General features: G+C 49.2%; 1 protein-coding gene across 2 annotated transcripts in view; it reads right to left on the bottom strand.

Moving 5' to 3' along the window:
- The window catches only part of Slc16a14 (solute carrier family 16 member 14), a 41,626-nt gene extending 27,418 nt beyond the window's left edge, over positions 1-14,208 (bottom strand). For both annotated transcript variants that reach the window (XM_004662859.2, XM_045148330.1), the window contains exons 1-2: positions 13,904-14,208; positions 6,268-6,539 (exon numbers count right to left, since the gene is read on the bottom strand). In XM_004662859.2, coding sequence (XP_004662916.2) covers positions 6,268-6,529 — 262 coding nt within the window. In that variant the 5' untranslated portion in view covers positions 6,530-6,539; positions 13,904-14,208. The remainder of the gene's footprint in view (positions 1-6,267; positions 6,540-13,903) is intronic.
- Positions 14,209-16,456: the final 2,248 nt, after the last annotated feature.

Below are 16,456 nucleotides of genomic sequence, written 5' to 3'. Positions count from 1 at the left end.
AGTGAATGCCGGCTCAGCCCGGGCTAGAGTGAGACCCTACCTTGAAAAACCATAATAATAATAATAATAATAATAATAATGATAATAATAAAAAATCAGTGGCCACGTAAGCTTCCCACACGTTTGCAATGGGCTGGAGCGTGTGGTGTCTGGTCACGCGCTACCCCTGTCTCTTTGCCCGTGCCCGACTCCCAGCTACCTTTACCTGCTTGCTTGGCCTCTTGGTGCGTTTAAGGTTTTGATCTCAGTTCTAACAGGAACCCAGGAAGGGGGACCTGTGTCATGAGGACACCCCAGTGCAAACCAAGCTGAAAGGGACTCACTGTCATTGCTTCAACACACTCAGGACCTGCTGACGCTTCCAGCCTCTTTCTGGACCCACCAGGTGCATTTTCTGGATGCGAATGGTGTATGCATGCAAGTATGCAGCCATGCTCATATGTGTGTGGGAGTCCGTGAGTGCATGGATGTGTAGCAGACAGAGGCCAGTGCCCATCTTTCTCAGACAGTGCTAGGGTTACAGCATGCACAGCCATCCTCTACCCTTGGCTTTTTATGTGGGTGCAGTGGACTGAACTCAGGGCTTCAGACGTATCTAGCCATCTCCCTCGCCTCCCCCACTCCCGCCCTGAAATGCTTTTCAGAGCTGAGCTTGGAGCCCGTCGCAGGGGATTCTGGTTAGTGGCTCAGGAGCAGCCGGGGCATTGGGGCTTTTAAAAGCTCCCGGGTGGTTCCAATGTTCATCCAGGCCTGACGGCTGCAGCTCTAAGTTCGCCTAGTACGTAAGTCACCTTTCACGGCCTATGGGTTCTTTTAAGACTGTGGCATCTCCCAGGATCTGCTCAGGGTGTTGTCATTATGAAGGCTGCCATTGACATTAGGTGACTGCGGACTATGTTTTGTGAAAAGTCTGCAGGGCCCTGGAAAACTTACGTTAGTCATGAACAAGAGCAATGGCTTTCAACTACTGTGAAAAAAGTTCATGGACTTGGGGCTGGAGATATATGGCTGAGCAGTTAAGGTGCTTGCCTGCGAAGCCTAGACCGGGGCTCGATTCCCTGGCACTCACAAACAGCCAGATGCACAAGGTGGCATGTGTGTCTGGAGTGGCTAGAGGCCCTGGTGTTCCTGCTCTCACTCTCTCGCAAATAAAATGATAATTTTTTTTTCAAGGTAGAGTTTCACTCTAGTCCAGGTTGGCCTGGAATTCACTATGTAGACTCAGGGTGGCCCGAACTCACAGCGATCCTCCCACCTTGCCTCCTGAGTGCTGGGATTAAAGGCATATGCCACCATGCCCGGCTTAAATATTTTTTAAAAATCATGTACTTAACTCCTTTATTTTTTAAAAAGATTTTATTTATTATTTATGAGAGAGAAAGAGGCAGACAGAGAGAGAATAGGTGTGCCTGTTTCACATTTTCAAGCTTATCAGCCTTTGGTAAGCTGGCTAATGTCTCTGAGTATGTCTGTTCTTCCTTTGTAAGGCAGAGTGCTGGTCTGGCCTCCAGTACGACATACAACGGACCTGTGGCCAGGGCTAAATAAAGGAGACCTGTTGTGATGGTTTCTGGTTTGAAAAAGGTTCCTTATGTTCAATGTATCTACAGCCACCTTGTACTGGGAAGCTTAGAATAAGGCACATTTAAGATCATGACAGATGAGAAAACTTCTGTGTAGACAGACCATGAGCCTTACTATGCTATGCGTGACCTAGAGCAAGCAGTATTTATGTGGGAGCATTTCTTAGTAGAAATATTACAGAACACCCTGAAATTCCACGGTCAGAATTCAGGCAGTTCCAATGGTGTGCTATACATTCAGTTGTGCCCCCCAACTCAAGACGGCTGTGACACCGTATCCACACTGACATTCAGTTGTCCCCCGCCCCCCCCCGCCCCCCCCCCCCCCCACCGCCGACTCAAGACGGCTGTGACACCGTACCCACACTTGAGCTGAGTGCCATTCAAATCCAAGTGCAGCTTCAGGACTTGCTTCCACCGCTTATTTCCATAGAACTTATGCAACACAAGATAGCAGCCAAGGGCTGGAGAGATGGCTTAGCAGCTACGGCACTTGCCTGCAAAGCCAGAGAACCCAGATTCGAACCCTAGGACCCACACAGAGCTAGATACACATGGTGGTGCATGCATCTGGAGTTTGTTTGCAACAAACTGGTGGCTGGAGGCCCTGGCTTGCCCATTCTCTAGGGCTGGAGAAATGGCTTAGTAGTTAAGACACTTGCCTGTAAAGCCAAAGAACCGAAGTTCGATTCCCCAGGACCCACATAAAGCTAGATGCACATGGTTTGTGTCTGGAGCTTGTTTGCAGTGGCTGGAGGCCCTGGCTTGCCCATCCTCTCTCTCCCTCCCCCCTCTCTTTCTGTGCCTCTTCCTCTCTCAAATAAATAAAAATAAAATATTTTAAAAACTAGCATTCACGATAACCTTATCAAATGTTTGGGAAGTCCTGGGACATCTGACATGTTGGCTGTTCTTCCTTTACTTTTGGTGTGTGTGTGTGTGGTGTGCGCACGTGTGAGCCCAGACGCACGAGCCTGCAAAGAGCAGAGCAGAGTGCCAGGTATGGTCTCACTCTAGCCCAGGCTGACCTGGAATTCACTATGTAGTCTCAGGGTGGCCTCGAACTCACAGCAATCCTCCTACCTCTGCCTCCAGAGTGCTGGAATTAAAGGCATGTGCCACTATGCCCGGCCTTATTAAAAGATTTTTTTTTTCCTCGAGGTAAGGTTTCACTCTAGCCCAGGCTGACCTGGAATTCGCTATGGAATCTCAGGGTGGCCGTGAACTCATGGCGATCCTCCTACGTCTGCCTCCCATGTGCTGGGATTCAAGGCATGCACCAACATGGCCAGCAAAGAAAGATATTTATTTATTCAAGCTGGGTATGATGGTGCACAACTTGAATCCCAGCACATGGGAGGCAGACGTAGGAGGATCGCCATGAGTTCACGGCCACCCTGAGATTCCATAGCGAATTCCAGGTCAGCCTGGGCTAGAGTGAAACCCTACCTCAAAAAAAAAGCTATTTCTTTTTTTAATTTCAGAAAAAGAGAGAAGAAGGGAGAGTGAGAGAGAGGGAGGGAGAGAATAGGCATGCCAGGGGTTCCTGCAACTGCAAATGAATTCCAGACATATGTACCACTTTATACATCTAGCTTTAGCTACCGGGAAATTGAATCCCAGCCGTCAGGCTTTGCAAGCAAGCACCTTTAACCAGTGAGCCATCTCTCCGGCCCCTGAATATTTTTTTTTAAATTTTTTGTTCATTTTTATTTATTTATTTGAGAATGACAGAGAGAGAGGGCGGGGGAGAGAAAGAAGGACGCAGATAGGGAGAGAGAGAGAAAGAATGGGCACGCCAGGGCCTCCAGCCACTGCAAACAAACTCCAGACGCGCAGGCCCCCTTGTGCATCTGGCTAATGTGGGTCCTGGGGAAATCGAGCCCCAAACCGGGGTCCTTAGGCTTCACAGGCAAGCACTTAACCACTAAGCCATCTCTCTAGCCCCCCTGGATATTTTTTTAATTGTTGTATGCACATACTTCTAAGATTGAATCTATAATTTTTTTAAAGTAATTATTATTATTATTATTATTTTGGTTTTTCGAGGTAGGGTCTCACTCAAGCCCAGGCTGGCCTGGAATTCACTCTTTAGTCTCCGGGTGGCCTCACAATCACAACAATCCTACCTCTGCCTCCCGAGTGCTGGGATTAAAGGCATTAGCCACCATGCCCAGCTTGAATCTATATGTTTTATCCTTTATTAATATTTTTGTAAACATTTAATGTATTTGGAAGACAGAGAGAAAAAGAGAATGAGTGAGTGGGCCAGAGCCTCTAGCCACTGCAAACAAACTCCAAGATACATGTGTCACTTTGTGCATCTGGCTTTATGTAAATACTAGGGTTTCGAACCTGGGTCATGAGCCTTTACAAGCAAGTGCCTTAACTGCTGAGACATCTCTCCAGCCACTTTAATAATATTTTTAAAAGGTAAGAAAGCTGATTTTAAGTGTTCTTGCAACACATTTTTCTCTAATTTATGAAAAAGGTAGAATTGCATCCAACATCAAACCCGAACATTCCCTACGCTAAACTAAACCTGCTCGCATCTTTCCCATGACAGATAGTCACAGGCGTTGTTTGTATTTTGAGGCGGGGTCTTGCTTATAAGGCCCAGGCAGGCCTTGAACTCACCATCCTCCTGCTTCAGATTTCTGAGGACTAGAATACAGACACAGGCCACCACACCTGGCCTCTTTGACGTTTGTTGTTGTTTTCCTTGTTATACCTTGGGCTGGCCCGGAATTTTTTTTTTTTGGCCCAGAATTTTCTATATAGCCCAAAGAGGACTCAAACTTAAGATCCTCCTGCCTCAGCCTCCAGGATTCTGAAATTATAAATGTGCACCACCGCGCCCGGCTTAGTTCTGGTTTTAACAAGAAGTCTGTCAGTAATGTTATAAGAAAAAAGATATGTTAACAATTCTCTCACATAATTGTGCCCATATTTAATTTAGAAACCAGATCAGTATTAATTTCTTTTGTTAAAAATGCATCTTGAGGGCTGGAGAGATGGCTTAGCGGTTAAGTGCTTGCCTGTGAAGCCTAAGGACCCCAGTTCAAGGCTCGGTTCCCCAGGTCCCACGTTAGCCAGATGCACAAGGGGGCGCATGCGTCTGGAGTTCGTTTGCAGTGGCTGGAAGCCCTGGCGCGCCCATTCTCTCTCTCTCTCCCTCTATCTGTCTTTCTCTCTGTGTCTGTCGCTCTCAAATAAATAAAAAAATTAAAAAAAAAGAAGGCATTGTCTAAACCAACAAACAAAAAAAAATGCATCCTGAAATGACACTGCCCTTGTTTTCTCTCATCAGCCCTACCAATTTCACTGCTTGCTTCACAAGATTATACTGATGATTAAGTGCCAGTCACAACCACCCCCCAAAATCTCTGAACTGAATTCAATCAACCAGTTACTAATATATAAATCACTGGCAAGCCACAGATTCTCATCAAACACGCATATGCCTTATGCATATGTCTTACAACCAGAAAAAGAGCTCTTGGGAGGCAGAGGTAGGATCCCTGTGAGTTTGAGGCCAGCCTGAGACTACACAGTGAATTCCAAGTCAGCCTGGGCTGGAGTGAGATCCTACTTCAAAAAACTGGTAAAAAAAAAAAAAAAAAAGAAAAGAAAAGAAAAGAAAAAAGGCAGGCGTGGTGATCCACACCTTTTAATATCAACACTTGGGAGGCAGAGGTAGGAGGATTTCTGTGAGTCTGAGGCCAGCCTGAGGGAACTGCTAAGATACTTCAGAAGCCAGTGTGGCAGTATACACCTGTAATCCCAACACTTGAGATTCGGAGGCAGGAGGATCAGGAGTTCAAATCCAGTCTTGGCTACAAGGCCCATCTGGGTGACATAAGACCTTATCTCAAATATCTCCCGAGCTACTGAACAATATTTTAAATATACAAATATTTATACTCTTCTAACAGCCATGTCACACAAAAGAACAAACATTACACAAGTCTACTTGCATAAGTACCTAGAACAGTCAAACTCATAGACAGACCATAAAACGGGGGTGACAGGGGCTAGCAAAGGTGGGGACGGGGATTAGAGTTTGAGGAGCCCAGGATTTCAGTTCGAAGATGAGGACAATTCTGGGGCTGGGCAGCAGCAATAGAAGTACAGGGTGTGAATGTACCTGACGGCACCATACCTCATAGCTAAAATAGTGGTTAAAATAGTAATTTCTTTTTGAGGTAGGGTTTCACTCTAGCCCACGAATTCAGTATGTAGTCTCAGGCTGGTCTTGAACTCACAGTGATCCTCTTTCCTCTGCCTCCCAAGTGCTAGGATCAAAGGTGTGGCCACCACACCTGGCTTAAAATGGTAAATTTTATGTTCTGTGTACTTTACCCTAATTTAAAAAGTTTGTGACATTGGGGACTGGGAAAATGGCTTAGCAGTTACAGCATTTGCCTGCAAAGCCTAAGGACCTGGGTTCGATTCCCTAGGACCCATATAAGCCAGCTACACAAGGGACACGTGTCTGGAGTTCGCATGCAGTGGCTAGAGGCCCTGGCGTGCCTATTCTCTCTTTCTCTCTCATAAATAAATGGATAAAATATTTTTTTAAAAAGTTAGTGACATCGAGTCATGGAGTCTGTAACGTTTCAGCGGCACAGCAGGGTCATGTCATTGACAAGCACTCCATTTGATAACGGGGCAGCGAACGTACCCACGATTAGGGTGATGCCCATGCTGAGGGAGCTGACCCACGCGGTCAGGCCGCGGCTCTGATGGAATTCTTCCAGCCACTCAACGTTGAGGACGCCCAGTGCCATCTGGGAGCCCATGATGAGGATGTGCACGAAGAAGGAGGAGAGGACCATCACCCAGGCCCAGCCGCCATCGACGTCTGGGTGGGGCTTCAGGGTCTTTTTGTCCTTGGGTCCATCTTCAAAGTCACACCCGATGTCTTCGTGACTCGTATACATCATCCAAGGTTTTCTGAAACACGTATAGCAAATAACTTCGTTGCACATTTGAAAAAAAACCACCTTTCTCTTTGTACAGCTCTACCTCCCATCATCCAGAGCCGGGCACGGTGGTGCATGGCTTTAATCCCAGCACTTGGGAGGCAGAGGTAGGAGGATCACTGTGAGTTGAGGCCACCCTGAGACTACATAGTGAACTCAGGTCAGCCTGGGCTAGAGTGAGACCCTACCTCAAAAACAACAACAACAACAAAAAGAGGCTGCGTGTCAAATGACGTCCAGATGACGCTTTGTTGGCTGGGAAGATGGCTCTGGGGAAAGCACTTGCCCAGCAAGCATTAGTGCACAAGTTCAGATCCCCAGGTCCCACATGAAGGAGGGTACTCTAGTGCTGATGTCTATAACCCCAGCACACTATGGCAAGAAGGAACATGGACACAGCAGAATGGCCTGGAAGCTTGGGGCAGGGGCCAGCTAGCCTGGCAAACAAAGCAGTGGACAATGGGAGAGTTTTTTGAGGCAAGCCCAACAAACTGGTCTTTTTTTTTTAAATAAGTTTTTGTTTATTTTCATTTATTTATTTGAGAGTGACAGAGAGAGAGAGAGAATGGGCGCAACAGGGCCCCCAGCCACTGCAAACGAACTCCACACGTGTGCGCCACCTTGTGCATCTGGCTTATGTGGGTCTTGAGGAATCGAACCTGGGTCCTTTGGCTTTGCAGACAAGCACCTTAACTGCTAAGCCATTTCTCCTGCCCCAAACTGGTCTTTTTTAAATGAAAGAAAGGGGGGGGGGAGGGAGAATTGGCATGCCAGTTCTCAATGGCCTCCAGCCACTGCAATCAAACTCTGGACACATGCACCACCTTGTGTGCATCTGCAACTTTGCGTGCTTGCATCACTGTGTGTCTCACTTACAAGGGACCTGGAGAGTCAAACATGGGTCCTCAGGCTTTGCAGGCAGCAAGTGCCTTATCTGCTAAGTCACCTCTCCAGCCAGCTTGCTGTATTTTTAAAACAACTGTTTATTTGTGCATCTGTGTACGTGCACGTGTATGCAAAAACCGGGGTCTCTTGCGGCTGCAACTGAATTCCTGTCTGGTTTTATGTGTGTGGCTGGGGAATTGAACCCAGGCCAGCAGGCTTTGTAAGTAAGCACCTGTAGGTGGTGAGCCACCTCCCCAGGCCCTGTTTGTTTTTGGAGACAGACTTTCATATAGCTCAAGCTGACCTCAAGCTCACCAAGTCACTGAGGCTGACCGTGAACTCCCTCACTTCCTGTGTCTCCTCCTGAGCGCTGGGATTCCAGGGGTCGCCACCACAGCCAGTTTATGCAGTGCTGGAGATGGAAAGCGTGGCCCGTGCGTGCGAGGCCAGCACTCGACCCACGGCTCTGCAGCTCCAGTCCTCGGGGCTTTTATGTCGACTACAGCAAAGCCCATGCAGGTAACTGCACAGAGCTGGTGACAAGATGAGTGTGCTGTCGCTGTCGGGTACGTGGTGCTGCAGACCCCACTCAGGGCCTTGTACGTGGTAGGCAGACACTATGCCAACCGGCTCTTATCCCCAGCCCCCATCATTAACCTTGTAAGTGGCCTGAAAAAAACCTAAAATACTTAATCTTTGATTTTTTGATCTTTACAGGAAACTGTACGGCTCTCTGGACCACACCTCGTCTCTGGTTAGGGACTAAGTGGGTGGGTTTGCTGGGGAGAAATGGTGCTGGGAGCTAAGGATGCTAACTGGGAAGCAATGGAGTGGATTGTCCTGTGCCTTCCTTCTTCCTTTCTCTCATGCCTCGGGGTTGTTGACACAGGGTCTCAGGTAGCCTAGGCTGGCCTTGAACTCCTGATTCTCCTGTTTCCCCCTCCCAAGTGCTGGGATTCCCGATGTGCCCCGCTGTAGCTGCTCACAGCTCATTCCTGCCTTTTCTCTTGTAACGTGTTCCATCTGGGGTTCTCGACCGCTGCATTGCCCTTCCACCTCGCCGCTCGGGCCTGGCTTCTCGTCCTCCTCTGCCCTCCGCACAGCTCCAGTACTGGACTGCAGGAGACGGCAGCTTACAGAACCATCACTCGTCCCTGGCTTCAAGCCGTCTTGAGGATCAAGCCTTGCTCCCCACTCCCGATGCTCTGGGGCTTCCAGGCTCCCCTCAGGTCACCTTCGAACTATGCCCCGAACCAACAGTCGGAGGCCCTTGCAGCTCTGTGAGCTCAGTAGTCTCTCCCCAGGTGGTGCGGGATCTTGTCTATGCTCCTCTGTTAACCTCCTGGTTCTCTTATCTTTCAAGAGTCAAGTAAATTATGAGCAAAATTTTGAAGTAGTAAAAAGAAAAAGTATCTAACCCATCCATATCTCTAGCATGAGACATCTCCGTAGGGCAGCTTTAGAGTCAGCCATTAAAAACATGATGGCCCAAGGCTCTTTGAAGATATGGAAACAAGGTCATGATCAAGTGTGACCTCAGACCGGTACACACCTTTACTCCCAGCACGCAGGAGGGAGAGGTAGGAGGACTGCTGTAAATTCCAGGTCTGCCTGGGACTACAGAGTGAGTTCCAGGTCCAAGTGGACTACAGTAAGACCCTACCTCAACCTCCCCCACCAGAAAAGGCTAATATAGCCCCAAAATAATTATGGGCTCGAGTGATGGCTCAGTAGTTAAAGGCACTTGCTTGTAAAGCCTATAACCTGGGTTTGATTCCCCAGTCCTCACATAAAACCAGACGCAAAAAGCCACACGTGTGTCAGGAGTTTGTTTGCAGCGGCAGTAGACCCTAGTGCGCCCATTCTCATTCTCTCTCTGTCCACTTGAAAGTAAATAAATAAAATTATTTTTCAAAAAATGCATGACCTCATACTGAGGCTATAGGATGAGTATATACAGTAATTCCTTGGCTGTGATCAGTGTCTAAAACATACATGTAAGATAAAAGACTGGAAGGAAACAAGGGATAATAATGTTCATGGAGATTCTTTGCATGACGATCTTACCATAACTTTCCTTGTCCTTTGCACTTATCTTATTGGTAAAAAGCCCTCTAATTGGACTGGAGACCGGCACCATGGGAGGGAATACATCCCTGATACTGAAAACCTACAACAGAGGTAGTCATGAGCCCTAGGGGTGTAACGTCTGCTGCTGTCTGGCTAAATGTATATACTATGCTTATCAAACTGCCCAGGAAGCACTCCTCTTAATGTTCATACCCATATATTAATGCTACTCTCACTTTTGGTCAGAGAAGCTTCTCTTTTCAGATGGCAGTGACCTTGAGATGACTCAGAAGGCATCATAGTGCTAAGAAGAAGTGACAGAGGATTTCTCAGCACTGAAATATCTCTCACACCTTCCAAGGCTCAGGGTCTATTGAGGAAGAAGTGGCGAAAAGACTGTAAGAGCCAAAGGAAGGGTAGGACTCCTTACAATGTGCTCCCTCCAGACACAAAATGGCCTGGATACACATGACCTCACAGTGCCCGACACTACCTACACAAGACCATCATAATAGGAGGAAAAGATGATGACATGAAAATAAAAGAGAGACTGACTGAGAAGGGGAGGGGATATGATGGAGAGTGGAGATTCAAAGGGGAAGGTGGGGGGAGGGAGGGAATTACCATGGGATCTTGTTTACAATCATGAAAGTTGTCAATAAAAAAAAGTTTCCAAATAAACATATAGGGAAAAGGTATCTGGATCTGCCTCTTGCTTCCAAGTCAATTAGTGGTTAAATTACAGAGGAAAAAGGAAGTATCTAATTTAAGAGCCACTTGGGCTGGGGCTGTAGCTCAGCTGGTAGGGTGCTTGCCTAGCGTGCCTGAGGCCCAAGGCTTGATCTCCGGAATCACACAGACAGGACAAGGTGGCTCACTCCTGTCTCAGCACTTGGAGAATGGAGGCAGGAGGATCAGGAGGCATCCTCAGCTACACAGCAGGCTTGGAGCCAGCCTCGATGAGAGTCTGTCTCAAAAAACAAAAAACAACAACAGAAAGAGCCATTTGTCTTGGGGCGTCTTCTAGACTATTCTGGGCTCCAGGCTGTAGTGTGTGTGGGTGGCTATCCCCCAGCCCACTTCCCAACACTGGAGCCTGCCAGGAGCTGGAGAGGAAGGGGCAGACCTTGCTCTCCTAGCCCAGAGCCCAGAGCAGAGCCGCGCTGGGCCGTGGGTGGACACCACATATTCAGAAGTGGCTGTGGCTGGTGGTTCTCATGTGCAGAACCCTAAGAGTCCGAGAGCACCAGCAGACCGAGGCAGGGTGAATGGCCCCTGAGTAATTACATCCTTTTAAGGCAGATGAGACAAAGACCGGCCAGGTTTAAGAAGACAGAAACAAGAGAACTTGGCTTTTCCCTAAAGTCCATTTACATCTAAATATTCCTTGAAACAATAGTGACAAAGCTATCCTTCTTCAACCCACAGAAAAGTGCTTTGCTAAGGCAATGTTAAGAACTTTATATTCTTGCTGAATTATTTATTTTATATAGCTATGAGATGCAGCTGCCATCAAGCTCCTCAGTTTGTTTGTAAATAAATCACAATGAGTAGCACTCACTGAACAGTTTTATTCAAGAGGTTCGATTGTGTGGATACAAGACAGTTTCAAAGGCAGAGGGCTCAAGGGTGAGAGTGGGGCAAAAATAAGCCATTATGACCCTCAGGGCCCCCATTCTGGTCTCTCTGTAAGAAAGTATTCGCAGCCATGTGTGGTGGGTGCTCATAATAATAGCACACAAGAGGCTGAGGCAGAAACACTGTTGAGAGTTGAGACCAGCTTGGTCTACATATCGAGACCTGTCTCAACAAAATAACATATATACACACACACACTCCCATATATGTGCCAATATATAATATACAAATGAATCTATATAACAAATACGTGTGTATATATGACATCTAAACTACTTGTACAGTTTTATTAAACACGTTGTCCAAGTACGTTAACTATGAAAAAAAGTCGGCAGAAAATGTTTTTCTCTGACAGTGTCTGGACATTTCCTCCAAATGTCAAAACTTAATTGTCATTGCAACAGCAGTATTGGGGGGAACTTTAAGGATGTGCCACCTTTAGGAATGGGCTGAGGCCGTTGTCCCTGGAGGGAGTGTGACCTGCTATTTCTCTGCCTGGTGCATGCCCGCTCACCCTTCACTACGGCAAGGTGCAGTCAAGGAAGGCTGGCACCAGATGTGGGCCTTCTGATTCTGGACACCTCAGCTTCCCAAACCAGGAATTGATTGCTTTTTAGCATTTTAATCTTTTTGGTTATTTTTATTTATTTATTTGAGAGTGACAGAGAAAGAAAGAGGCAGAGAATAAGAAGAGAGAGAGACTGGGTGCACCAAGGCCTCCAGCCACTGCATAGGAACTTCAGACATGTGCGCCCCCTTGTACATCTGGCTAATGTGGGTCCTGGGGAATCCAGTCTCGAATCAAGGTCCTTAGACTTCAAAGGCAAGTGCTTAACCGCTAAGCCATCTCTCCAGCCCAGCTTTTAGCACTTTAGTTTTCATGGAACTGAAAGACTCAAAGTCACCCTTTCATCATGGTAGCTGTGTTTCTGAGAGAGGGTTACCTAGGGGCCCTCCACTCCACGTCTTACTCCAGTGGATGTCCTTCAAGGCCCCTGACCTCTCCACACCCTGACACCCATGTGGCAGGCACACTGGGCTGACCAGGCAGTGAGTATGGGTGCAGTCTGCCAAGGGTCAGCGTGGAAAACATTTTGTTGGAGTGTAAGGAAGGAATCGGGAAGATTATGGGGCCAACTGCCAACTTTTCATTCAAACTCTCCAGATGTGAGTCCAGAAAGAGTAAGAAATGAATCATGAATGGGCCTGGCGTGGCGGCCCGCACATCTGTAACGCAGTGCTCAGGAGACCCAGGCAACATGATCGCAGTGAGCTCATGGCTAACCAGGACTACACTGCGAGATCTCAAAAAGAAAAATAAATAAATAAATAAATAAAAGGCACAACTGAGGATGTAATGATACTGCAGTGTGACATGTCAGCTACCTAATGGGGTCAGTTACCTATTTACATATGGTTGGGCAAAAAATGAAAATGCCAGTTCTTTCTGGAGTGTATCAGAGATCAAAACAAAATTAGATGTGTTTCCGTCTTGTCATGGAAGTTCTACGAGCGAGCCGGTCATTTTTAATTAAGTACTTGTGACTATGTTGCATTAGGTGAGCTCATTATAGGAGGCAAAGTGGGAAATGACAAGGGAAAACTAAAACTACAGCCTCTCCCCAAAGCTGTGGGGGATCTTTCTGAAGAAGTGTGCTGGTGGACTTGCTTTTCCTTTGGTCTCACTGGGAACTTTTATCCTCCAAACCCTGTGGGCACCAGGATTACAGGACCGTAGAGGGCGCAGCCGAGACCAAGAGGCTGAAAGCTGTGGCCAAGACGGCCAGCGGCGCAGGAGGCTCAGGAGCCCCAGCGAGCTTCAGGATCAATCTGGGGGATCTAAAGAGAAATCTTTTGGTGGGCCGAGACAGAATTGGGTGGCTTCTCCATTAGGGTCTTGCCCAGTTGGAATTAATGTCCCCATGTCACAGATAAGGAAACTGGGCCAAGTGTTGAATGGAGACACAGTATACCCACATCACCTGAACCTGGGCCTGCAGAGTGTTTTGTCTTTCCCACCCCCTCTTCCTTCCCCCAACTTTTCCTCCCCACAAAGGCTGAAAGGGACTCTTTCTAATCCCCGCTAAGCATCCTCACTCATCCCCCTTAATGAGCTCGAACCAACTTTTCCGCAGAAAGAACAAGGCTTAATTGGCAACTCGAATCAAGCTCCTAAAACCTCGCCAGGCCTTGAAGCCTTTGTCCCGAAATGGCCGTGCCGTTTCCCTCGCCCCATTTCGGGGGGAACCCCCCGTTTTCTCCCAGGAACACGGGCGATGCGAGCGGCTCCGCGAGGACCAGCCTCCAGCGCCCGGTCCGGCTGCGCGCGATCCTCCGGGCGGCCCCGCACCTCCATCCCCACGCGGCGCGCTCGCCTCCCGGGGAAGCCGCTCTACTCGCGCGGGGACCTCCCGAGTCCCCGAGTGTCGCTGGCCGCGGCCGGGACATTTCCTCCCCGCCCCACCGCTGCCCGCTCCGAGCGCGGCCGGGCGCGGGGACGCTGCGCGCTCTGCAGCCGGGGGTGACAGCGACGCGCGTCCCTGCACCGCGGAGGCTCCGCCCGCCGAGGGCGCGACCCCCCCACCCCGGCCCCGGGAAGCCCTGCTTCCTCGGACCCTGGTCCCGGGCTCCGGCCGCTCCGAGGGTCTCGGGTAGCCGGGGCCACCCACGGCGCCCTCGCCCGCTGCGAGCCGCCCCCGCGCCGCGCCAACCCCCGGCCGCGGCGCAGCCTTGGGCACTCACCGCGCGCGGCCCTCGGGACCGCGGCCTCACTCGGCTTCCGGCCTCGATCCCCGGCCTTGCGGCGCGGCCCCGGGTCCTCCGAGCCGCTGGGCGTAGGGATTTGGGGCGATGTGGCCGAGCATCCTCGGAGGTGCGGGGTTCCCCCTCCTCCCCAACGCCCCGCTCCGCGCGTCCGCCACCGGAACGTGTGCGGGGCTCGAAGCCCGACGCCTCGGCCCGAGCCGCTTCAAAAAGGGGCTTTTGCAAGTGTCCCAGACAAGCCCGAGCTGCCTGCCCACCCGTGCAATTTCAGATCTGCACGCCCGTTCATTCCTATACCGGCTAATTCTGGTTTGGCAGAGGAGGGGGGAAAGCTGCAGGCACCTCACCGGCACACTCTTGTGGCCGCTTGAAGTTTCTCGCCTTGGCTGAGATTAGCGAATGCTGGGCACAGTTGCAGCCCCAGGAAGTAGCTAGAAACCTCATCCCAGGATGCGGGTGAGAACAGAAGTATTTTCCTCTTTTCTTTTAACCCCCTTTCTTTCCTGCGACAGGAGGGAAGCGATGAATTCGTCTCTTCCCGAGTCAGGACCACAGGAGATGGTTTGTAGAGCCAAGAGGACAGGAAGCGCCAAAGGGGACCGAAAATCCCTCAGCTTTGTCCGAGTCTCCTCCTCTTTCCGCTGTGTCTGGTACCTACATGCATGGGCACCAGGCAAAAAGTTTATGACTGGGTTCCTCCTCCGTTTCCAACAGGGCAATCCACCATTGCGTTGCCCTTGGACATATTCAATTTTTTTTTCTTTTTGGTCAAATAAATGAAGTCCGTGCTTTTTTACCTCATCCGATGGGTTCTGCATTTCCCTATAGCTGCTCTTTTTTTTCCTTAATGAAGTATTGCAAACTTAGTGGTTGAAAGCAACACGAACCCATTATTTTACAGTCAGCGGACTGAAATGGGCCTTACTGGGCTAAAATCAGAGAGTTGCGTGACGAAGGCTGTGTTCCTCCTGGCAGCTCTCGCGGAGGGCGAGCCACCAGCAGGCTGCCCACATGCCTTGGCTGGCAGCCACTTCCTCATCTTCAGAGCCATCCGCGTTGCATAATTCTGTCTGTCTTCATACTCAAGTCTCCCTCTGTCTCTTCTTTGCCTCTCTTTCATTTCTGAGGACCCTCTGTATTATGCTGGTCCTGCCTGGGTAATTCACAAAATATCTCTATTTTGAGGTAAATGGACTAGCAACTGTAATTCCACCTGCTGCCTCCATTTTCTCTGTGCTGCCTAAGGTAACATATTTACAGGTTTCAGGGAATAGGATGTAGATGTCTTTGGGAGGGCCATTATTCTGCCTACCATGCATTTCCTTCCTCTTTCCCCATCCCTACTTTCCTCTCCCTTCCCTCTTCCCTCCCTTTCTTCCTTCTTTGTTTGTTTTTCCTTTTAAAAATTTTTTTGGGTCAGTTTTATTTATTTATTTGAGAGAGAGAGAGAATGAGAATCGTCCCGCCAGGGCTTCCAGCCACTGCAAATGAACTCCAGATGCATGCGCCCCCTTGTGCATCTGGCTAACGTGGGTCCTGGGGAATCAAGCCTTGAGCTGGGGCCCGTAGGCTTCACAGGCAAGTGCTTAACCGCTAAGCCATGTCTCCAGCTCCTTGATTTTGTTTTTTTTTCGAGGTAGGGTTTCACTCTAGCCCAGGCTGACCTGGAATTCACTATGTAGTCTCAAGGTGGCCTTGAACTCATGGCGATCCTCCTACCTCTGCCTCCCAAGTGCTGGGCTTAAAGGTCCTTTCTCCTTTCTTCACTCCCTCCGTTTCTCCTCCTTCCTTTTCTTCCTTTACTTGCAAAAGAAGTTCACATGTATTTTTATTTGTTTATTTATTTGCAAGGTGAGAGAGAGAGAGGAGACAAGAAGAAAGAGAGAGAAAGAGAGAGATACAGAGAGAATGGGTGTACCAGGGCCTCCAGCTGCTGCAAACAAACTCTAGATGCATGTGCCACCTTGTGCAGCTGGCCTTACGTGGGCACCAAGAAAGCAAACCAGGGTGGCTAGCATTGCAGGCAAGCATCTTGACCACTGAGCCATCTATCTCTCCAGCCCTCACGTGGATTTTACATGGTTTCCTACATCAACTCTATTCCTTGGCATGTGCATGTAGTATGTACGTCTGGTGTAGATGCCTGGATGTGCCGGTGATTGCACGCTGCCTGTATTTGCGGGGAGTGAGGGGAGCGTCACTGGGTGTTCTCCTGTTCTGCTCCTTCCCATCGCTTCCTTGAGATGGAATTTCACTAAACTCGAGGTTGTGGTTTTCAGTCAGACTGTCTGAAGCCAGTCAGCAAGCCTCAGGCTGTCTCTGGTTTCTACCCGTGCCCCCAGGACTAGGATTATAGTCATGTGTGGCCATGCTCACCTTTTCCTTTTTTCTTTTCTTTTTTTTTGCGGGGGGTTCGAGGTAGGGTCTTGCTCTAGCCCAGGCTGACCTGGAATTCACTGTGTATTCTCAGGGTGGCCTTGAACTCACGGCGATCCTCCTACCTCTGCCTCCCGAGTGCTGGGATTAAAGGCG

The sequence above is a fragment of the Jaculus jaculus genome, chromosome 4 (assembly GCF_020740685.1).
Source record: "Jaculus jaculus isolate mJacJac1 chromosome 4, mJacJac1.mat.Y.cur, whole genome shotgun sequence".
Classification (NCBI taxonomy): Eukaryota; Metazoa; Chordata; class Mammalia; order Rodentia; family Dipodidae; genus Jaculus; species Jaculus jaculus.
Note: the sequence above shows the minus strand (reverse complement) of the source record. Positions and strands in the feature narration are given on the sequence as shown.